The sequence below is a fragment of the Rhodnius prolixus genome, unplaced genomic scaffold (assembly GCF_049639745.1).
Source record: "Rhodnius prolixus isolate KJV_2025 unplaced genomic scaffold, Rpr scaffold_9, whole genome shotgun sequence".
NCBI lineage: Eukaryota > Metazoa > Arthropoda > Insecta > Hemiptera > Reduviidae > Rhodnius > Rhodnius prolixus.
The window spans coordinates 29295569-29320009 of record NW_027411604.1 but is presented as its reverse complement, the minus strand read 5'-3'; the positions used below and the strand labels follow the sequence as shown (position 1 = coordinate 29320009).

General features: G+C 34.3%; 1 protein-coding gene and 1 long non-coding RNA gene across 3 annotated transcripts in view; one reads left to right on the top strand and one right to left on the bottom strand.

Annotated features, from left to right (window-relative positions):
* The window catches only part of unpg (homeobox protein unplugged), a 47125-nt gene extending 32735 nt beyond the window's left edge, over positions 1-14390 (bottom strand). The window contains exons 1-2 of the mRNA XM_074129087.1: positions 14139-14390; positions 3189-3938 (exon numbers count right to left, since the gene is read on the bottom strand). Coding sequence (XP_073985188.1) covers positions 3189-3717 — 529 coding nt within the window. The 5' untranslated portion in view covers positions 3718-3938; positions 14139-14390. The remainder of the gene's footprint in view (positions 1-3188; positions 3939-14138) is intronic.
* The window catches only part of LOC141454638 (uncharacterized), a 115034-nt gene that overhangs the window by 39539 nt on the left and 51054 nt on the right, over positions 1-24441 (top strand). For both annotated transcript variants that reach the window (XR_012458855.1, XR_012458854.1), the window contains exon 4: positions 23646-23735. This is a non-coding gene — a long non-coding RNA (uncharacterized lncRNA). The remainder of the gene's footprint in view (positions 1-23645; positions 23736-24441) is intronic.

The following is a 24441-nucleotide window of genomic DNA, read 5'->3' as shown; positions in this document are numbered from 1 at the left end:
GTAATTGTATTTATTTGGATGAGTGTATTTCAGTAGAATGATTGTTTTAGTCTATAGTGAGCTAGTGTAGTGTCATCCAGCAACATTGTCAGGTGCGAAGGACCTTAGATGTTGAGCACCTTTGAAAAAGAACACATCTCTCTTTCACTTTGTAAATCATGTTACTAACTGACGGAGAAGTTTTGTGTGTTTATGATGCACAGTATTGAAAACTATAAGACTTCAATGTGATTCATTTAATTTATTTTTAACAAGCAAAAGAAGTGGAAGGTAACTGCAATATCTTGTTCATGCATGTGCAGACTATAATAACTAAAAGGCAACGAAGTACCAAGGGGAAATGAACGCGGGTTTATAAAAGTAACATGGCGGTGAACGTCATGTACGAGGGTCGTTTGAAAAGTCCGTGCAAAAATAAAAACTACTTAATTTTTTAGGGTAAACCTTTTTTATTTTTCAACATAGTCTCCTTTTAGGCTTATACACTTCGTCCAACGCTACTCTAGTTTGTTGATTCGGTTTTCAAACGGTCCAATAACGATGAATAATATGCACCTGTAATAGTTTTACCCTTTTCCAGATAGTCGATGAGAATTATTCCTTGCGAATCCCAAAAGACAGTCGCCATAATCTTTCCGGCCGAAGGAACGGTCTTCGCCTTTTTTGGCGCAGATTCCCCCTTGGTAACCCATTGTTTAGATTGTTCTTTGGTCTCAGGAGTGTAGTGATGTATCCATGTTTCATCCACAGTGACGAAACGACGCTTAAAGTCCTGCGGATTCTTCTGGAACAGCTGCAAACCGTCCTTGCAACACTTCACACGATTTCGATTTTGGTCAAGCGTGAGCAATCGCGGCACCCATCTTGCGGATAGTTTTGTCATGTCCAAATGTTGATGCAAAATATTATGTACCCGTTCATTCGAGATGCCCACAGCACTAGCAATCTCACGCACCTTCACTCTTCTGTCATCCATCACCATATCATGGATTTTATCAATGATTTCTGGAGTAGTAACCTCAACAGGGCGTCCAGAACGTTCAGCGTCACTTCGCCACTCCGAAAATTTTGAAACCACTTATAAACTGTTCTAATCGAAGGTGCAGAGTCACCATAATGTTTATCAAGCTTCTCTTTAGTCTCCTGAGGCGTTTTGCCTTTCATAAAGTAGTGTTTAATCAACACACGAAATTCTTTTTCGTCCATTTTTTAAAAATCACTCGACTTCCTCGATTCAAACGAATGCCAAACACAAAGAAATAGACCGATCTGGCTGAAACTTGGTGTGTGTTCTTCCAAGAGATGCTACTAACTAAACATAACCTCGATACGCGCCAGTAGTGCTATCTCTCTGACTTTGCACGGACTTTTCAAACGACCCTCGTAGTTTGCGGCCACTAAGGGATAATTCAAATTCATATTTAGCAATAGTCTTCTCTTAGAATATCTTCGCAATCTGAATTCTCATTCTGGTATTCTCAAGAGAATTTTTTCTGCTCATATCAACAGTCTGCCCGTATATGTTTAAGCAGAATAGGAATAAGCATACTTTAGACTGAAGCCTGCTCCCTTTGGATACCTGTTAACCAGTTAAGCATAGAATTTAGTTTTAAAAAAACCTTCCAGTGTGCGAAATTAAAATCACGACAATGACCTGTATACACGTCGAACGCAGGGTAAAACAACCAAAAAGTTTACAACGTCCGTAATAGTCACTGCAAGCGACTTTTTCTGCAATCTCTAGGTGCATGAGATGACCAGAGCATTCTTTGCTCTTTCAAAAATCTTGCACCGCTTCACGTATGCATTGCACATAGTTAACTAGGGACGCAAGAGCTTTTACAAGGTAGAAAAAGAGCTTTGAATTCTGTGCAAAATGAAATCATGCTCAATCTAAGGTAAAAACGGGCATTGCACATGGGTTGAGAGCTTCTATTTGTGTGCGTAATTCCCCAATCTCTAATGCGGAGACCAAACATGGACCAACCACTTATCATTTGGCTGGCTCCCACCGCAGTTCTATTGGTAAGATAAAGGAAACATCCCACCAAATAATATTCTTATTGTATTTTATTGAAATTTCGAGTTTTTATAGTTAATGACAATTTTATATTTTTACAACATACTCGTCGAACGCACTGCAATAGAGATTTGGATTGACAAGTTAAATTGCTATTACTGCGTCGCAACCAAATCATATTTACTCATAGTCAGAGTAGAGGAGTTATTCTGAGGTAACACTTTCTAAAGCTCAGGTCATTGCATTTTTAACTGAAGGAAATCTAACAGAATTATCACAATTGGCTAGCTCTACTTAAAGTGAGTGGTTAAATCAATACTTCATAAATACAAAAAAAAATTTTGATTAGATGAAAGATAGAAGGGCTTGTACTTTTTGGAGATAGGTTCCTGGCAGAAAAGAATTTAACAAAATTTGGGATCTATTTTTGAATAGTCTTTTCCTGTATAGTTGTTTTTATTCAAAACTGCAAACTGCAATCATATGTTCAATGCATTTTCTGCAGTTTGATTCTTTTCAACAGTTTGTTCCAATTTTGGTAACAGCCAAAGATAGTGAGTTCTCAGAGAATCATAGCGAGTGCGATTTATGAAGAAAATAATATTTTGAAATTTAGTTTCACTCTGCTGCATTTTCTATTTCTGAAACCTTCAGTGGAAGTGATGCATCTTTGGAAGTTACTTTTGTTATGCGTATCATTATGAGTGTTGTTACATCAACTAAATACATAAAGAGGTTAGTTTCTAGATGGGTACAGATATTCGTTAAATGCATTGTGTAGAAAGATTGGCCAAAGATGCTACCTCTCAGAAACATCAACTTAGATTTTTGTGGATAGGAAAGAATGATGGGTCTTGGGATACCAGTCAATCAGAATTTCCGGATAAGAAATTAGGTTTTTTGTTAATTAGGATACCTTAAATTTTTCAGCAGACCTCATCCGGTCGAAACATTGCTGAAAAGGGGAAAAATGCGATGTATAAACGGAAAACGTTAAGGAAAAACTTGCCTGACCTGCGCCAATAATAACTTAAACACAAAACTTTCCGAAAACGAGGCTGTTCAGGAGAGCCTAAAAGGCTTTTAAAGTTGGTATACCTACTTTAAAAAAAACTGAAATTTTATATATATTTTTTTAAGAAAATAATTTTTTTTTTGTAATACATACCTTGCGGCGATTTAGTGGTCAGATCGTGCGGTGTTAACGGACTAGTAGACTCTGATCTTGAATCATCACTGTTAGTATGGGTGTTCAATGATGGAGGTGGTGATACTTGCGCCTGTGATGATGGTATATATGGTACCATATCGTTTGGCAATAATAACGGTGAAAATGGTAACCACGAATTATATAGTAAGGGTAACGGTAGGTATGGTGTTAGCTGTGGATGATGGTGATGATGTGTGTTTGGTGGTTGTGGTACTGATTGTGGCGATGATGGGGAATGATGATGATGTTGATGGTGGTGCTGCTGATGATGATGTAGATGTTGTCTAGATGGCCAGGGTGGGCCACTAAGTCCTCCTCTACTATGCACTATAGTCATTGTGTCGTCACAACTATCATTATCATTATCATCAGTGGTTGTGGTCACAGTTTTGGTGGCTGATGATTGTACACTATCACATTTACCAATCAATGAATCAATAGTGAACGTTGATGCTACCTTCTTCTTCTCCTTTCTCTCTTCATCCATAGTTCAGTACGACCGGAAAATACTAATTACAGGAATTACTGGTGAACGTACGCGATATTGTTACTAAACTAGCTGGAATACTAACGAATCCAAAACAAACAGATTAATCTTGTAAACTAGTTTTAGTTTGGATAGCGCAGAGCTGGCTGATATTCCTGGTACTACTGGACGACGGCACTGCCATCTCGTCGAACGGCCATTCTCCACCGCCAGACCTGCAACTGGTTTAAACAATACTGTTAGCCTATGTCACCTAACTTGCATTCATGGGCATGCTATACTAACTAAATTGTCTATTTTATCTTGTATACATAACACATACAAGTTTAATTTTCATTTATCCTCGAATATTTATATTAAAGTAACAACACTCTGTTCCCATGACAATTTACATATGTAAAACCGGAATTTGTACGTCTCTATTTTGGGAATACGATACCAACAACCAAACTGTTTTGTTTAGTAAATTAAAAAAAAAATTCTTTAGGGAACTACTCTAAAAACTTTTCCCTAAATCTATTCTACTTTTCTTCAATTTTTTGGGTTCACTGATAATAACCAGGACTTCAGATTTGATTAGATTTAGAAAACGGGACGGGACCTACGCCCGACGGCACCGCAGCCACAAAAGGCTTATAGTGCCTTCCCCTTTTGGATCTTAATAGCCGAAACCTCCCCTACTAAAGAGGTTGAGGACTTTCCCTACTAGTTCTTTTTGCGCTACTATCTCCTTTGGTCTCGAAAGATCTATAGCCCAAACCACTCGATCGCAACGCAATCGAATAACAGGTGAGTGGCCGTTTCTTCCTCTTCCTAGCACAATCTGCACAACGGTTCTGAGCTAATAAGCCCTACCTTGTGCAGGTGCTTTCTGAACCTTACGTGCCCTGTGAATAGGCCTGTAATCAGAGTGATCTGATTCTTGCCCCAGCCCAGAGTCACTTTGGTTCTTAGTTTGCACAACAAGGGCATAACTCTCTTGCTGTGTTTGACCCCCAGGAAGTATCACCCAGTACAGTGTGAAGACGTTTTCTGGTAATACAAACGTAATTTCTCGTACGAGGATAAAAGAAATCCAGGAAAATGATATACCGTTTGAAAGCCCATTAAACAAGGAAACTTTTATAAAAAGTGCCAGCACCTAGGTCTGATAATGGTCACGTAAGGGCCTAATGAGTTTTCTTAAAAATTTCGATTACTTTTATTTTTCCAGCATCCAGAGGAAGATTGAGGCTGTTTGGAGTATAACTTATGCTTCGAAATGGTATCAATTTTTAGAAAATTTATCTGTCTTTCTAATCGTGACATCAAAATCGAATTTGGACTAAAACTTTCTGAGTAATAACATTTTTATTGCAAAAAAGTAATGATTTTTTAAAAAAAACTTTGAAGTGGCGTCACTCAAGAACAGAGAAAAATATGAAGTTGGCCAATACGTCTTTGAACTCCACTTTAGATTTACTACACACAGTAGGCCTATGGTCAATACTTACTGGTTCACCCTGTATATGCACTTACATATACGTAAGCGCACATGCATGTGCACCAAGAGACATGTGTGGAGTGAACGACGACCATCCAGTGATGGAAGCCGTTAGTTGGCCACGTTGGCAAGCTTACACAGCGATCATCCTAGGAGGTCGGCGTTATGTGTTGAGATGGTCGCTTGGCCACCGCCGCTTTAGTCTGCGCTGTGGATTTGAAGGAAGTGCTTATAGTAGACATGTTGTGGATCAGAGGGTTGTAATGGCCGTGTAGATTTGAGTGGAGTTTTGTGTATCGAGTTTGGGCTATTTCAGAAACGAGAGGAATATTTAGATCTGAGTGTATCGTGTGATTGGAGACGTAGAAGGGAGCGGTAACTATTGTTCTTAGAATTTTAGACTGTTTGATGTTCGATTTTTTCGCGCTTCCGTAGAGATGAATACCGTACGGTATACAACACTTAGTCCATTTTTTTTCAAAATTTCTGTTTTTAATGGTTTTAATACAAATTTTTTTTTTTTATTACCCAACCATCACTTATGGTGCACCTATCTTACTTATTATCCACCAAAGATTTAAGCAAAATAACTCCCGTGAGCTTATAAGTAAGAAAAAGACCGCGAAAAATATCTTTTCTCCTGTAAAAATTAAAAATGCGACATAGTGTTGTGTACCTCCGGGGTAATTCATAATAAACACAATAAAAAAATACTTATGGTAGGGATTGCTTCAATTAATGCACTAGGCACTGCGCGGAGGACCTAGGTTCGTATCCGGCTACCTGGTCTTAGGTATTCTTCTAACCTAAAAGAACCTCTTACAACCCATTTATAGGTAAAATATACGCTTTAATTAGAAAAGAAAACAAAATAGGTCAAGGCAATTTATTGGCTAATTTCGGAAAATCTAAAAAAAAAATGCAATAATCTATAATGGCGGGTCCAAACAATGTACAGATTTTCTGTGACATTAAGTTGCACTAAAATAAAATATTTGAGCAATTAGGTTAACCTATTTGTAAAAAATAGGTTAATAAAAATGGTTCAGCCGAATGTTGAGCCCATAAAATTGGTTTAGAAATTCATCTTAGAAATAAATGATTTAATTCACGGGGAAACCGTGACCTCGCCTTTTATTCAACAGTTAATTTAGGGTGAAATGTTTAATTTAACATGAATAAGTAAATCTCCCTTTCAAGGAAATTTAACTCAATTTAAATTGTAATAAAAGAACTGTTCACACTGTTCTGGTTACAAGTAATGACGCAAATCAGTTGAAAAAGACAGAAATTCTTATTTTACTGATTAAGATCTCTTTTATTACAAAAACTCAGATGCACACACAATAACATTTTATATACATTTTATTTTTTCTGAATTATGTGAGAAATGTTTTATCTCCCCCACCTCTTTTTTTTAAGGTTCTAAGCAGTTAACTTTATTAGCCTATTGTTATTTATAATTAATGCCCCACAATAAAATATATATTCAAGTGATGTAGTTAAAGATTCCAAGTAGGTCCGCGGCCTACTGAATATTGATAACGTATGTCACAACTGTCCCGACGTTTTCTAAGTATCTGTACGTCTGTTTTGTTAGCCATAAATATTGCTATTACATTTAAATGTTTATATTTTACAAATTGTATATTAATGTTTTCTTTTAACTATTAATAGCATCTATTTTGTATTGACTTCCTTAATTTCTATTGAATTATATTTATCTGTTAATTTGATTTTTACCTTGGAACAAATGTACAAGGAAATAAGGTGCCCTCTCTCATCTTAATGCTTATAAATAACTTTTTAATTATGGACTTATTCATTAAAGGGACTCCTTTAGATGTGCTGCTGATTTATTCACTCGTTAACTGTTCAATGAACACAACAATCCTTTTAACTTCGTAAAAGCCACTGCCTTCTTGAGTCCACCATCCGGTTAAAAACCGTCCGTAATTGGTAAAAGTATTAGCCGAAGCTGGTAGTGCAATTCCATGAAATTTTTCCTAACTTCAATGTTTTATTTATAATTTATGTATCTATAAAAGTCTTGAATTTTAGCAACAGGTAAAACTTTTTTCCCATAAACTAATTTTTTAATTACATTCGTTCTAAATATTTACGTAAGGAAGCCTAAAATGTTTTTCCCAAAAAGCCGGAAATGCATTCACAACTAATGGAATTCAATTTAGCAATTCTTAAGTTTGAAAGAGGTTAAACAAGATGAGAGATTGAGGAGAGGAAATAATATTCAATAAAACGATTATTTTCGTATTCAGAGGAAACGAACTCTACACATGTATACATCCGGTAGAAAATCAATTACAATCAGAACGTCAGAACTTTATCTTCAATTTATACAAATCTAATTAAGTCATTTTACTATAAAGTTAGAATTCTATTTATCATTGTAAATTTTAATAAAACAGAAATGGTTATATATTTCGTAAAATGTCAAAGTTAAAGAAAACAAAACCTTATAAATATAACAATCAAACAATAAAGATTTTTGTTTTATATTATTTTATTTATTTAGATTATTGTAGTTCATTGTTATCTGGTCATATTGTTCTGTAAACACATTAATATCTGAGAGTAACAGTCAATAAAATTAAAAGTATTCTTGTTAAAAATATAAACCGGGCATAAAATTAAAATTATATGAAAATATTAGTTCTGCTAGTTTTAAATCTATCTCAGATTTGATTTTATTTATAACAAAAGCTATGGAACAGTTGGCGCACACTATAAGTATACCAATTTTAAATTAAATAATAGTAACTTACAGGAAAACTTGGGAAATGGTCTTTCCGGTATAACTATTTTCTTTAAATGTAGAATTTCCGTTTCAAATTTAATTCTAATTAATGTTTAATTAATTAATATATGGGAGTAACTCCATATATTACAGCAAACTGTCATTTTACCAGACTGCCCCCACCAGCCCCCTCCCCCAAAAGTGCCCTTAATCGAAGTAATGCAGAAAAATGTTTCTTATAAAAGTTGAAAACTATTTGTGAGCTTTAATTATACCAAGTTTGAAGCAAATCCAAGCAGCGGTTTTTGAAGAAAAGTTAAAAAAGTGAAAAATCTATTCAGTAAAGTGGTACGTCCGGTGGAGCTATTTTGACCAAAAATTAACTGTCGCTTCCTGTGATGTCACTTGAACGAAATATCAAATTTGAACTCTGTGCGATCATCCGTTCCCGAGATATAGTCGATAAACTAAGTGCAGAGCAGTAAATTCAGTCCAAACCTATGCTATCAAGGCACGTTGGGTTAGAGAACCTCAAATTAGCTGGAAAAAGTAGAGAATTCTAGGAATTACTGGATCTGTAACCCAACCTGCCTTAGCCGCGACTTTTTAACATCACTTCTCTTCTCTTTTCTCTAACTAGCCGAATGCGATCGGTTACTGTCGGCTATTTTCGGCTCAGCTGACCAAGAATATTATTTAATTTTATTTCCAATTTAATATTTAACATTTAATATGCACACTCACACGACTTTTTTAAGTGTTACGTTTGTGGTTAGATTTTCTTTTAAATTGGTATTTTTACTAAATGGTAGTTGGCTTATTTTACACAATACATTCTAATAGAACTATTTTAGGAAAATCTAACGGGCACACTCACACGACTTTCTCTTACCACTACCTATGTAGTTGGGTTTTCTAGTAAACTTGTATTTTTACCAAATAGTAGTTGGTTTATTTTACACAATACATTCTAATAGAACTATTTTAGGAAAATCTAACGGGCACACTCACACGACTTTCTCTTACCACTACCTATGTAGTTGGGTTTTCTAGTAAACTTGTATTTTTACCAAATAGTAGTTGGTTTATTTTACACAATACATTCTAATAGAACTATTTTAGGAAAATCTAACGGGCACACTCACACGACTTTCTCTTACCACTACCTATGTAGTTGGGTTTTCTAGTAAACTTGTATTTTTACCAAATAGTAGTTGGTTTATTTTACACAATACATTCTAATAGAACTATTTTAGGAAAATCTAACGGGCACACTCACACGACTTTCTCTTACCACTACCTATGTAGTTGGGTTTTCTAGTAAACTTGTATTTTTACCAAATAGTAGTTGGTTTATTTTACACAATACATTCTAATGGAACTATTTTAGGAAAATCTAACGGGCACACTCACACGACTTTCTCTTACCACTACCTATGTAGTTGGGTTTTCTTGTAAACTAGTATTTTTACCAAATAGTAGTTGGCTTATTTTACACAATACATTCTAACGGAACTATTTTAGGAAAATCTAACGGGCACACTCACACGACCCTTTTTTTTAGCATCATATTTAACGAAATCTGTAAAATCTGTGCTTGGAAAAAAACTTGTATTTGCCCTATATTTTTATAAAATTTGGGAATCTTATCTTTAATAAATGCAAAACAAAAATTGTCGACGTCGAGTGTTTTTCAACGGTATCCTTTTTCGTGCAGTTTTTGAGGATCGACTCGTATACAACTATCCTACTGGACAGTTTTAACGTTCTTGAAATGCGCAACTCATTATTCCAGTGCAAAATTCTGTATTAAATAATTGTCAATTATCAGATCAATGTTATAGTAACCACGATGGAATGGTAGACTGCTTCAAAAATCAAGGTACCCCTTGATTGTAAAACACCCTAATAAAACATTGGTTGATATGAATACAAATACTGTTCTAAAGAGAGTTGAGAGCATCAGGTTGCTTAGGCTTAAAGAACAGGAATATTAATTTCTGATCAGATCTATCAGTACATACACACATTTAGATTAGGAATTGAATAAACATAGATTTTTGATTCTTTTGAGATTAATTTTAAGATACAGACAACATTCTGGTAGTTGTAATATTACAGATTAATAGCTTTTACGATTAATAACATTTAATAAACTAAGGATTGAGGGATGCATTATCTGGTATTTAAAATGGGGGTGTAGAATACCGTGAAGGGGGAGAGGTTAAGCAGAGTTAGAAAAGTGGGTTTTATCATCCATACCTCAAAACTCTGCATTAATTGGTATTTGAGTGTACATTGGTAGTTTTATAGTAAATTTTACTTTTTAATTTTGGGCTTTTATTTCCAAACCATTGTTATTGGTGGTCTCTTTTAAATTATATCTTTATCCGCTTGCTTTCCAAGCTGATTGAGAAGATAACACTGTGTAACTACATTTGATTATCAATGTTACCCAATGGCAATAAAAATAGTTTTAATTGATGTTCGGCATAATTTGGAATCAGTTTTTTTTTTTTTGAGCTTACGTATTAGTGAATGTCTCAAAAACAAAAAATTTTCAGAAAGCTCTAATTAAGTATTCCGTTTAAATGAATTTATCGCTTTATAATGCCAAAGTTTTGTTTAGAATTTGTCCATTTTTGGAAAAATGCCTTGAAGCATTTTTCTATAGCATTTAAATGCGTCACTATATTGGAAACTTTTCCCTTGGCATTTTTTTTTAGTTTTTTGTTTTAGAGGGTCGCTCGGGTTTCTGATTTGTTAAATTTTCCGCTAAAATGCGTTTTGATAATTCTTCGCAATATTACCACCTTCGAATTGTTAAAGAATTGTAAGCATTACAAATATTCAAAATGTTCAAAATGCGTTTTGATAATTCTTCGCAATATTACCACCTTCGAATTGTTAAAGAATTGTAAGCATTACAAATATTCAAAATGTTCAAAATGCGTTTTGATAATTCTTCGCAATATTACCACCTTCGAATTGTTAAAGAATTGTAAGCATTACAAATATTCAAAATGTTCAAAGTTTCAGTTTAGATTTGGTTTAAACGAAATTACAACTTAACGCAATGGATTCATGAGATTTATAATTTCCAAATAATAACTGCTACATCCATTTTCTTAAACATCTGTATGTACCATTAATCTACCTAAATTAGTGCTGGATGTTTTTGAAAATGGGAAAATGAAATTAGTAAAATAATCGCCTATTTTTTCAGGCGGGGCTTAACGTCCAACTACTAAATTAGGTGTCGCGGACGGAGGCGACTAGCAAACAAACTTTACTGTAAATTTCTTTTTATTAACCATTAAATAAAATCCAAGGCCTAAAGACCGGGGAATCGAACCCAGTACCACAATGCATATTAGCTTTGCTGGTCTCGCCTCTAACCGTTCGGCTACCGTGGCGCCTGGAAAATGAAATTAGTAGATATCGTTCGATTCTATCCCTTATAGCACCCAGTTTGTTGTCTCTCTGACCGGTTCTTTGGGTTTTTATTGATCGTCAGAGGTGGATTAGTCAGTTCTGTGTAGAGATTTCATCTTCACTTCTGTTTCCGTCTTGGCATTACACTTGCTTAATTCACTAATCAAGCGTCAAATAATCTTGTTCTAGACTATTATACTGCAGTGCAATAACATTGATTATTTTTTCTAACAACCAGGAAGGAACCATTTGCACCCCTCTAGAACCCTATAAAAGTATAGTAATGCTTAATTTTTTCAAGCAGGATGTAACGTTCAAATACCTAAATTAAGTGCCGTGGACGTAAGCAATTGACACACATACTTTACTACAAAGTTCTCATATTAAATATTAAATAAAATCAAAGGCCTAGACCAGGGGGAATCGAATCCACTGACCAACAATACATTTTAGCTTTGCGGGCTATCGCCTCTAACCGCTCGGCTACCGTGGCGCCTACTACATTTATTTCATGGAACATAATATTGAAGATAATTCATACTTGATTCAACTATTGATTTACAACGGATAGACAGAGTCGTATGAGTCAGATTTTTTCAAGGATAAACCCGAGGTAAAGACCAGATTAACCTAGATCAACAATACTTATACTCTAGCGAGTCAAACCTCAAAAGCCTCACATCTTTTGTGGCGCTTTTATTTAAGAGGCGTTGAAGTTGAGATGATTTTTAAAAGACTAAGTTCAAGAGGAGCAGTTCTGGGGTTGGATTTTGAAATGAGTAACTTTTCGCCAAATCAATCAATCAATCTTATTAAAAGGGATAACAGTGACCTCTATAAGTTCGGGAGCCTTCTTCTTCCATCGGAAGGCTCCTTATGCCCCATGACTGAACACCATATCTCTAGTTTTATTTTTGAGATTCGATTCATCAAATCCCAATGATCCAATCCCAGTTTAAACATTGTTCTCTTCAATAGAAACGTTCTTGCTTTCATTAACCAATTCTTAATAATGTTCTTCACTTTCTTTCCTCGGTGCGGCGACTAAAAAAAAATCATTCGCATCGTCACTTCCTAAAGGGAACAATTACTACATTTTTGTGTCTGCCAATATTGGATGTCTTGGGCGCCACGGTAGCCGAGCGGTTAGAGGCGAGACCTGCGAAGCTAATATGTATTGTAGTACTGGGTTCGATTCCCGGTCTTAGGCCTTGGATTTTATTCAATGGTTGATAAAAGAAATTTACAGTAAAATATGTTTGCTAGTCGCCTCCGTCCATGACACCTAATTGGTAGTTGGACGTTAAGCCCTGCCTGAAAAAATAGGCGATTACTTTACTTATTGGATGTCTTGTCCACATCATAATAAATACTTCTTTGAATTTCCATTGTTCAACTAACTACCAAAACTTGATTGATTACAAATGTAATAACATATAACCCTACAAATTTATCAAGGGTCGGGATTACCGCTGTGGTTAGTAGTGCACTAACTGCACGAAAAACAGTGCGGTCTTCCACGCAGGAGATCTCATGTTTTAAGTTTATCTATAAAACCCAAGATTTTATGAGAGCATCGTACAGCTCTTACTTTCCGTTGATGATCAGTGTTATCTGTAACAAGAGAACACTGTCAAGGAACCGGCAGTGTAGGAAAAATGTTACGGATGACAATGTTGACGGTCTTAACAAAAAACAAAAAAAAAATCATTAAAAAAAATATATTCACCGATTTATGGTTTCTGAAGAGCATGTTGCAGTTTAAAAGAAATGCAAATGCAACAATAGAAATGCAATTTATCAGTAAAGTAAAGTAATTGCCTATTTCTTCAGGCGGGTTTTTTAAAAGACTAAGTTCAAGAGGAGCAGTTCTGGGGTTGGATTTTGAAATGAGTAATTTTTCGCCAAATCAATCAATCTTATTAAAAGGGATAACAGTGACCTCTATAAGTTCAGGAGCATTCTTCTTCCATCGGAAGGCTCCTTATGCCTCATATGTACGTCCAACTACCAATTAGGTGTCGTGGACGGAGGCGACTAGCAAACATACGTACTTTTCTGTAAATTTCTTTTATTAACCATTAAATAAAATCCATGGCCCAAGACCGGGAATCGAACCCAGTACCACAATGCATATTAGCTTTGCAGGTCTCGCCTCTTAACCGCTCGGCTACCGTGGCGCCTAATGCAATTTATCATTTTTAGTTAAGTACAAAAAAGATATTTTTGAGCGTTTTAAATTAAAGCACCACTTTTATTATGGTGATAATGGTAAAAGTGATTTATTAAGAATGTTCAATCAATATATAAAATAATTCTTCAGGTAATCAAATCAATTTAAATATAACTCAATATAAGTTAAACTGATTTCACTTAAATTAAACTTGAAGACTTGTTCCACTTTAATTTGACTTAATGTTTGAAATTATGTGTTTAGATCAGTTTTGATTTGGATGATTTCTATTCTAAGTTTTTGGAATCCAATTTTTTCAGAAACACTGTTTATCTATAATTATCTCAGCACGGTTCTAATCAGTATTTGTAGTATGATATTAGAGGTGGAAATAGGTGAAAAGTAATTAAGGGCAAACACTAAATGCTTTGAGAAATAAGATCTAAAAGAGCAATTCCTAATAAATCAGAATTCAAAATGTAAATGAAGATATTGAATACAAAAGAACATTAAATTGACCCAGTTTTTGAAGAGAAAATAATTAATTCTAATAAAATATATCGCAAACTAACCTTCACGGGAAGCAAATGTCCTAAAGTTGAGCGCTTCTTAATCTCTCTCTGTTGGCCAGTAAATTAGGAAAACAACAATTTCACCAAGATACAGTGATAACAGATAGCAACACTACAAAATGTTTTTCCTTCAATGTTTACTATGGAAAGCCCTAAAAAAACAGGACGTACTACTCGTGCACCACGTGTTACGGAACGTTAGACTGAGTGGCTACTTGGTTGAGGAAGAACCAGCTGGAGAGGTTGGCGAGTAGGCTGGGCAACGTTATGATACTCTAAACATCGTAGCAGTGGTGGAGATGGCAAGCAAAGCAAGACGATTGGCCAGTTTCAGTTGCCCTCCCTGCATAGTCCGGGCGGCGGTTGTTTAGCTCCGCCCCACAATTACATGTCGCCGTAATGAGTCTCCAACCACCCACCACCGTTGGTCGCCAGGCGCTACTTCATCTACTGAATTAGAGTATTGATTAATTACTTAGTAATTTGGTGGCTAATGCATTTTGGCCACGCCTCTTTGCCCATTGATGTGCTTCGCCGCCTCCCTTCTCCTCTCTTCGTATACCAGGATACATTTAGCTTCTCCTGCTTCTCATTTGCGTTTCCTGCCTGAAAAAGCGCGTGCTTCCTTTCGAAAACACTTTCAAACTAATAATCGACCACACAAAAAATTAACATATTCATTTTATCTGCCTCCATTAATCCATTATACATTTTCAACCAACTATTAAATTTGTTTTTAACTAGAAAATTCATTATCTTAAATTATTTTCTGATAACCGTAAATGCTTTCAATTAAAATTTATACATAATATTATATTAAATAATAATAACAATATTTGAGGGAGCCAGAAACTTCTCTTTGTAAAGAAATCAATACAATTGTAAATAAGCCTACTCGGATCAATATTAATAATTAATATTGAATATTAGATAAGAATGTTTAGCCTTCTCTCTTCGCTCGAGTAGCCAACACTCAAACTGTTAAGCGATTACCAAACTTCGTTCTCTTCTATGAACTGTGAACTGTCGAAGAAGATTCAATGGTGACTGAAAAGAGAATAATTTGTTTGGATTGATATTAATCTAAAATGATCTACAAATAACATTTTAACTGTTTTTTTTAGTTAGATCTTCTTATAGTTTTATTTTTATAATCATTACAATCTAGTTTTTGCAAAAAATCTGGGAAAAACAAATCATAATCTAAATTAATATTTAGATTTTTAAAATTTTATAAAATCAATGATCTTTTGATTCTGTGTTTTAATAATAACATTACGGTTCTGAATTTGTTAATTAAATAAATAAAATTATTATTGGTCTACAACAGTGAATAAATTCTTAAACATTAGTAAAAAAGTAATGCGACCAAATTACTTTAATGGTGGCAGTTGTTTGTTATACAGTTACCAAAAGTATACAATGTCGATTTTTATTTAGTTTTTTAATATCTTCTGTAATTATGAGGCGATTGTCAAGATATTTATGGTGCCCTAGTAGTGGTGTAGTACAGGAAGACGGTACAGAAAATCAGTAAGAAATTTATTTAATTAAAATGGATAATTTTACTGTCTTCAACACAAACTGATCCCAACTAATCCTACCAATTCTCTTCAATCAACAGTCATCTCTCTCTCCCAATAAACTGAACAGACGATTCAAACTTCTCTCTAGACTTCTTGACAAGCGATCTTAAACTCTCACTACAGAATAAATGACTTATCTACACTATGATACTGAAACCTGCTTGGACTTACGGAATGTTCCTTGCTTCCAGTATCTACAGAATCCATTCCTTCCAGTCAAAAACTCTGTCGAATCACAAATGCTCCTTACTATGTCCCTAACTCTACCTTGCACCGAGATTTCCTTGTTCCTTATGTTTCAAAAGCTGTAAGATCCCGTTATATTAAATTCCACACATCAATCACCTCAAATCCTAATCCACTAGTATCCCAACTTACTGCATTGCCTGGAAATATTCTCCAAGACGGTTGAAGCGCAGGTGGCCACACGATCTTCTAAATGAAGTAAGTGCCAGTGCACAATAGTGAACTCCTCTTTGGGAGTTTTCTTTGGGAATGAGTGGATTCTCCCCTCATGCTATTCATGTACTTATCTATTATTATGTTTTTTGTATCAACTTCACGTATTGCAGAAATATATTGCAGTTGTGAAAGTAAATAAAGTAAAAAAAAAATATATATAAATTAAAATTTAACTAATAACACCAATACTGAGGCTTATTTTAAATTTTTAGTTAACTAAAACCATATAACAATTTACTAATTAACACCACACGACAATAAACTTCACCAAGAAAACAGTCATAAAGAAACAAACAATCTGGTGGACTTACGCCACTGACATTCTCAACAGTATGAGCTTTTGATTAAGTACTAAAACTTTGTGCTTCTCCTGATGGCCAATTAGTGCACTAAGAACTTACTGCATTGTCACTCTAAACAAAACAGTTGTTGTAGAATACAAAGCCGTCGTTACCTTGATTTCAATAAAAAATGGACACGCCACCTTTCATTCTCACCGGGACAATTGTTTGAATTGTGCACTGAAATGGCCTATTTAAAGAGAATCTAACAATGCCTCCTTCATCTAATAATTCTCCGAAATTAATTTACTAACGAAAGAGATTAGATGAACAGTACCGCATTCTCTTCTTTCTGCCCAATAACCTTACGCTCCTTCAAGTTCACAAGATAACCTTTTGGAAGTTTTTATTCTTATTTTTATTTAAACAATAGTTGATAATTTCGCGGCTAGGTAGCTTTGCAGTCAATAAGAACGTAATTTAAGTTAATATAAAAAAAAAATTATTTTCAGACCAGAAGTCGTTGATCTTTTGTAGAATGTCTCTATTATTAGGATATACTACATCCGGTTTAATCTTCTAAAAACTGTTTCCATTAATCAGCTGACTAATAACTATCTCTTTCAGTTCTAATTTTGTTAGGCCATTAAGGTTGAATTGAATCTGTAGTTCTGTTATAGTAGTCAATTAGGTTGTATAACAAGAATCCCCGAAAATATGGGAATACATTAAAATTAAAGAAATAAGTGTAATTTTTTACTAGTAAATGTTCTAGTTTTAGTTCTAATCATTGGCCATAACTTTGGACAAATGTGTGAAAAAGAATTTTTATCTTTTTAAAAAGTTACAAGTTCAATATGTTCGCGTTAAGAGGAAAGTACTGCATGATTAAACATGTCTGTCATGTGTTATACACACGTGTTCGCATTATTCTTTATTTTATATTTATCAATTTGTTTTCGTATAAAGTAATCATGACCAAGTTTTTAGAAAAAGCTAATCTGGCGCTTTTGGTTGGATAATTTTGTTCGAAAGCTTTTTATTACCTTACACATGGTCAGGGCCGAATTTTCCTATAGGCTAACTAGGCTTCAGCCTAGGACCTCAAGATCAAGAGGGGCCTACATTCAAATTGTTAGCAAAATTAAAATTACACTATTCTAAATACATAACATATTATATTATATTAACAGTTAACCTATTGATATACAGGGTGAACCAGTATACCTCCGATTATAAAAATAGCACTTGTTTAAAATATTTCCTAACATTTTCTCAAATATTTCAGTGAGATCTGAAGTAAATGTTTAAAGTGCAATTTGTAACCTTTGAATTCCTTATTTTAAGGCAATCTACTTTAAAAATTGACTACTGGTCCATCTAAAAGAGTTTTCAATGAATTAAACAACTTGATAAACTAACACTCTTCAGTGCTCGTGAACACGTTTTCTTGTAAAACAAACGTAATTACTCATACGAAGATAAAAGGAATCCTGGAAAATGATATACCGTTAGAAAGCCCATTAAACAAGGAAACTTTAATAAAAAGTGCCAGCACCTAGATCTGATAATGATCACGTAAGGGCCTAATGAGTTTTCTTAAAAATTTCTATTACTTTTATTTTTCCAGCATCCGGAGGAAGATTGAGGCTGTTTGGAGAATAACTTATACTTCAAAATGGTGTCAATTTTTAGAAACATTTATCTGTCTTTCTAACCGTGTCATCAGAATCGAATTCGGACTAAAACTTTCTGAGTAATAACATTTATATTGGAAAAAAAAGTAATGATTTTAGAAAAAAAAAAAAAATATAAGTAACGTCACTCAAGAACAGTGGAAAATATGAAGTTGGCCAATACGTCATTGAACTCCACTTTAGACGTACTACACACAGTAGGCCTATGGACAATACTTACTGGTTCACCCTGTATATCACAGTAGTGATGTATTTTATTATCTCTCATGTAATTTACTAACTTAAAAATGGGAGGTGAAAGGGCCTCATAAGTGGAATAGCCTAGGGCAGTGATGGGCAAAGTACGGCCCGCGGGCCAACTCCGGCCCGCGAAAGTATTTAATCCGGCCCGCCGAGGGTCCATCGACATGGATAGTATATGGCCCGCTATAATTACGTTTTGACGGCCGAGAAATATAAAGTAGATTCTACTTAGTAGAATAATAGATGCATAACCTATAGGTGAAGCTAAACTAGCCGCGTAGTTACACAAGTGTGTAATGCTGTAATATTTTTATAATATTATGATTAAAAGCTTTAACACAAAATGCATTTTTTTTCTATAATTCTGGCCTTCCTCTAGAATTTCTTAAACTTTGTGGCCCCCCATTAAAAAAGTTTGCCCACCACTGGCCTAGGGCCTCTTTTTATCAAAATCCGGTCCCTGCACATGGTTATCACCGATTTAAATAACAAAATTTGAACTTTTTTAAGATTTTATGAGTCATACCGACGAGACACATGCGCACGGGCTTTGTAAAAAGCACTTTTTCAGAACAAAAACCGGCGTTTCCGGTGGAAGTCAAAAATCCAATATCCGCTTGGTTACAATACTTCCTTTTACTATTACAAGTAAGAGTATATAAAAAGAATTATACAATAATTATATTATATAATGTAAAAAATGTATATGTATACATATTTTACAAGTGTCACTCGTAAATTAAGTTAACTATGTGAGAATAACTGCATATTATTTAATATTATTAAAATAAAATGAAGAAAACATAATGGCTTACAGAACCAAACTGTTTCCTGAGGCCTTATTTATCAAATGTAATAGTGCCAAGTAAAAACTCTTAGGATATCGTTTTGGCGTCGTGCCAATTTTTCTAAACGCATTTTTTTTTTTTATTTTTTCTTCAACCAGAAATTTGTAATCATATGTTTGAACAACTAAGAGAGAGCGAATGAGTGCCTGTAAGAGAGAGGAGAAATCATAACAAAAATACTAAATCTTAAATATTTTCTGTCTTGTCTTGCTTTATATTTTAAATTTAATTTTCTTAATTTAAATAATGTCAGTTAGGTAATTATTTAATATTTAGAATATACAACTGGGAAAGATAATAATAATATTTCATTAATTACAAAGATATACGTTTAAGCAAAAAAAAGAGTATTAATTTAATTTTATATCACGCTAATGTACATCAGGCGCTCTTAATAACTTCATAAATTAATATTAAAAACTATTTGTGTGGCAGTGTATTTTTATATTATAAAATTTATTATTAAATTTAGTAGACATTATTATTTTTTGACTTTACATTATTAAATATTTATTTCCCAAAAATTATTAATTGTGAACTAGTGGTGGTCCTTAATTTAATCTTATTTATTGAATTAAATAGTGGTGTTCATTAATATGTGTTTTTATTAATAAGTATGTGGAACTATTCTTCTGTTGCTTACGTCGGCAGTGTGACGTAAATATTTTAGTATTCCTACATTTAAATAATTCAATAATAATATTCAGTGAAAAATTTATTGGACGAACTTCTTCATTATTCGACTATTGTTTTTCCATTTAGGCTTTTCTAGGTGACGTCATTACTTGAAACATTCTAACTAAAGCCTCCCAAAACAAAGTTAACTATATTTCTTATAAGGAAAGCTGAAAGAAATAGAAGGATTAGAAAGGGGGTCACTTTGCTGCACCCGTTTCCGCTGGCTAACAGTCGTCACCTGACCTCTTCACCAAAAGAGTGACGAACTGTATAAACATATCCTGCTCATAGAAGAACGTATATCGTCAATCTGAATCCTACTAATCTGCAATAGCCAGTCTTGAATCTCCAATCCTTCGCCATCAATAAAAACTTCATCATTCGATAGAATGATTGTCAGTAACTTTTAAAGTATTCCTTCTTCTACGTCTTACTTCCGGTAAATTCTTACTCTATTCTACCAGTTCATGTGGATGGAAGCGCTTCTTTTTTGTTCAATGTTAGCGACGCGTTTTTTATGAAGTAATAATATAATAGTCTAATAGCAATCAGTATTGAATCTATTGGTTTACTTTTTCTATTAAATTATTCTCTGATAGATGTTTTCGCAAAACTGCAGCTGTAGTTCATCATCTTGAACATAGCATTTATTTGGATGGACAAATCCTCTAATCTTTTCATAATTCTATTGGTACTGAAAATAGGAAACTTTTTTGAAAGCGCCGGACAAAAATGAAAGTTATTTGAGCTAAGTTGGAGGTTTTTGTAATTTCTGGTGATTGGGACTCGATCAAAACTTAATTATAAATGGTCTAAATAAAAAAGAGAAGATTTTTAGAACATAAAATGTTTTTAAATTAGAAAAGAATCCATATTAAAGTAAAAATTAGGCTAATTGAAATCCATAATTCAATTCGTACCATCCTTATGAACAATTTAATTTTAACTTCAATGCTTGAAAGTTTAATTTATTAAATTTAAATAATACTTCTCTCCAACTACCCAAAAAAGCAATAGTCTTCCTCACTACCATTTACAACTCTATTTTCAGAACTACTTACTACCCTATACTCTGGACATTTTCTACAGTTCGAATGATACCTAAGCCCAACAAACCAACCCAACTACCTTCTTCTTATCGACCGATAAGCCTACTGCCTCTCTTGAGCAAAATATTCGAGAGACTTCTGTTACCACGCCTCCACGAAATTATAGAATCTCTCGAAATTATACCGGACCATCAGTTTGGATTCAGAAACTGCCACTCGACGTTCCAGCAGGCCCATCGTGCTGTAGACACCATCGCTACTTCACTCGAGCGAAAACAATACTGCGCTGGAGTATTCCTCGATGTATCGCAAGCCTTCGACCGAGTCTGGCACGAAGGTGTACTATTGAAACTCAAACGCATCTTTCCTATCACTTATTATCTCAAACTCAGCTATTATCTCTCTGACAGATTCTTTCAAGTTCTCCAAGGCACTACTCACTCTTCCATCTATCCTGTCCTTGCTGGTGTGCCACAGGGAAGTGTCTTAGCTCCTCTACTTTACACAATCTACACTGCCGACTTACCTTCTAACCTTAATACTGCCACTCAATAGAACCTTGGTTAGAAAACTGGTGAATAAAAATTAACCCAACTAAGTCTAAATACATAGTCTTCACACTCAAACGACAAACTCACCACCTGTCTTCTTACACCATACACCTATCCCACCAGCCGACCATGTGCGGTACCTTGGAATGTACCTAGACAAGAGACTTACCTGGAACCCCCATACGAGACTTAAACGTACCGAACTAAACGAACGATACAAACTTCTAGCCAGACTACTCGACAAACGCTCAAAACTCTCACTGCAGAACAAACGACGACTCTATACAGCTCTTCTCACACCAATATGGACTTACGGACTCGAACTTTACGGAATAGCTAAAAAATCCAAAACATCAATAGACTGCAAACACTCCGATCCAAAATACTCCGCCGCATAGTAGACGCTCCATTCTATGTTAGCAACCACACAATACATTCAGATCTCCAAATTCCACTCATCTCCGAACTTGCCAATATCCGATATAAAAATTTTCATCAGAAACTCTCAGTTCATCCCAACCCTTTAACTGCAAACTTGTCTTCAACTACAGCTACCCTAAGATTGTCAGCACCGCCTAGTACGCTCGGTGCTATTTACCGTCCTGACCATCGTAGCGACTGAAGATCTCGTATAGCACTCCAAGAAGTGCACCCCTTCTTTCTCAAAGGATTAAATAAGCATATCTCCGTTTTAATAATTCCTGATACTCCAATTCCTGATTGTTGTTCTGCAACAAGACGAACTTTATTAGCTTATCGTGAGTTCATGAGAGCAACAAAAATTTATTCGAAATAGAAATGAAACCATTATACGAACTATTAACATGTTTAAGGTTTTGAAACAAAACCCAGTTTAATAACTTTGAAAACCTAACCCAGAACTAATCTAGTCTAGAATCGTCCCGTAATATTGCGGTCATGAAAACTTAACAATTTATGAGAAGGGAAATCAATACTTTCTTTAGTGTTTAGGAGATGATTGTTTATGGCCGGCACCCTTTGATATCAATTATTACTTAATTGTCACCCTCTTTTTCTCTTGATTATTCCATCAAAATGCACGCTTGCGCAAAGTTTCTTAAGTAAACTTGATGATTATTTTATTAATAACTTGGCACTTCCTCTGTAGCCATGGATTCTTATTATTAATGTGCTTAGATCCGGTGAGGAAATGCTTATTGACTGGCTGTGGTTTTTTAAAAAGTATTTTTTGGGGGAATTAAAGTAATTTCTACATTTTGTTTCAATAAAAGGTAAATTTTCAATTAGTTTTACATTCTTCAATTTTAATTCAACTAAAATACTTAATAAAATTTCCAATTTGATCTAAATTATTGTAATTTTCTCCAGCAGAGACTCTCAATATCCTCTGCTAAGTATTATAACGCAGTTCAAGTAAATGTTTTTAGTTACGTTTAAGTAGTTTTTCAAATTTAAAAACTGGTTTCGTGAAATTCAGAAAACTACTTAACTAGAAAAAAGGTTACGTAAATTCATTACCAGCAAACCCAAATATCTTCTACCTGGTTTTTGAAAGTCTTTTTGAAAAAATCAAATTCACTTAAAGCGGAAACAGGTAATCCAGTGACTACTATATCCGGTGGACGATTGGCCACAAAAGTTCTTCGATTTACGTAGATTTCAAGATAAATTGAATATTATTTTTAAGTTACTGTTCATTATTTTTGGTGACTGATTCATAGTTTCAATAGGATGAAAAAAATAACTGCCAGTCCATGATATATTTTTATTATGCCGAGCTTTCGACTTAGGGCACTGACTTCCTTACAACCAAACACATATCACACACAGACCGATCACATTCAGTCCATGAACTGTCAAGACAGAAGATACACCAACCCTTTAATGATGTAAAATAGTACATTGTCAATTAGGTAAATAACATTATACATATTCATTTTAATATAATTATTGTTACCACACTGTAAATATGTTCCACAGCCCTGAAGATGACCTAGTCCCGAGGGTCGAAAGCTCGGCATAAAGTTTATAATGACTGAAACTGGCGGTTATTTTTTCATCCGATCATTTTTGTGTTTTTTTTTAAATTATTCACACTAAACATTAATAAAACGTATTTCCTGTTTCCAGGGATTGTTTTTCTCAGAAATCTCAAGTTCCAAATTTTAACCTCCATTCATTCTCCGAGTGTAGAAAGAAAACATCAAAAAGACAATTCAGGTAGACATGTTTGATATTATAGCTAATAGTTTAGTAAGGTTAATTTGGTTTTTTTAATCGAAACATTTTTTCGAGTTGTAACGGGGGTTAGAATACTTCGAAGGTAAGCTCTACGCGTCGTAGAATGTGACTCGTAGAGTCTTCGCTACCTTGAAGCTAATGGTAACTGCTCCAAAATGAAGCAAAACTTGTCAAAAATCCCAATGCTCGAAGTTATGAGTTTGGTCAACAGGCCAGCTTCTCGCTTACCAGTAAAATTAAAATGTTTAAAAAGCAAAAGAAAATTAATCTAGATTACCTAGTGAGGTAATTCTCTTTTGGACAAACTTCTAGGGGCGACTTGAAGTCTGCAAAAACATTTCTTTAAAATCTGAATGGATTAAATTAGATTTATTTCGGAAATCAGAACAGTAACAAAGCAGTGGATTAGATCAAGGCAAATGTATCTATTCCAGGAAGAAATCGATATTGTGCGTGAATTGAAACTACGTTGTTTATACTCTATTAGCTTGCAAAGTTAAATCGTCTATAATCAGATTTGACTTAGGATAATCCAATTTTTTGACCAATTGAAAAAGAGATACTTTTAGGATGAAAAAATAATGCCAATTTCAGTCATTATTAGGACTTATTAGAAGGACTAGCTCATCTTCAGGGCTGTGCAACGTTTTATATCAAATTAATGTTTAGTAAAATATGCTCCACA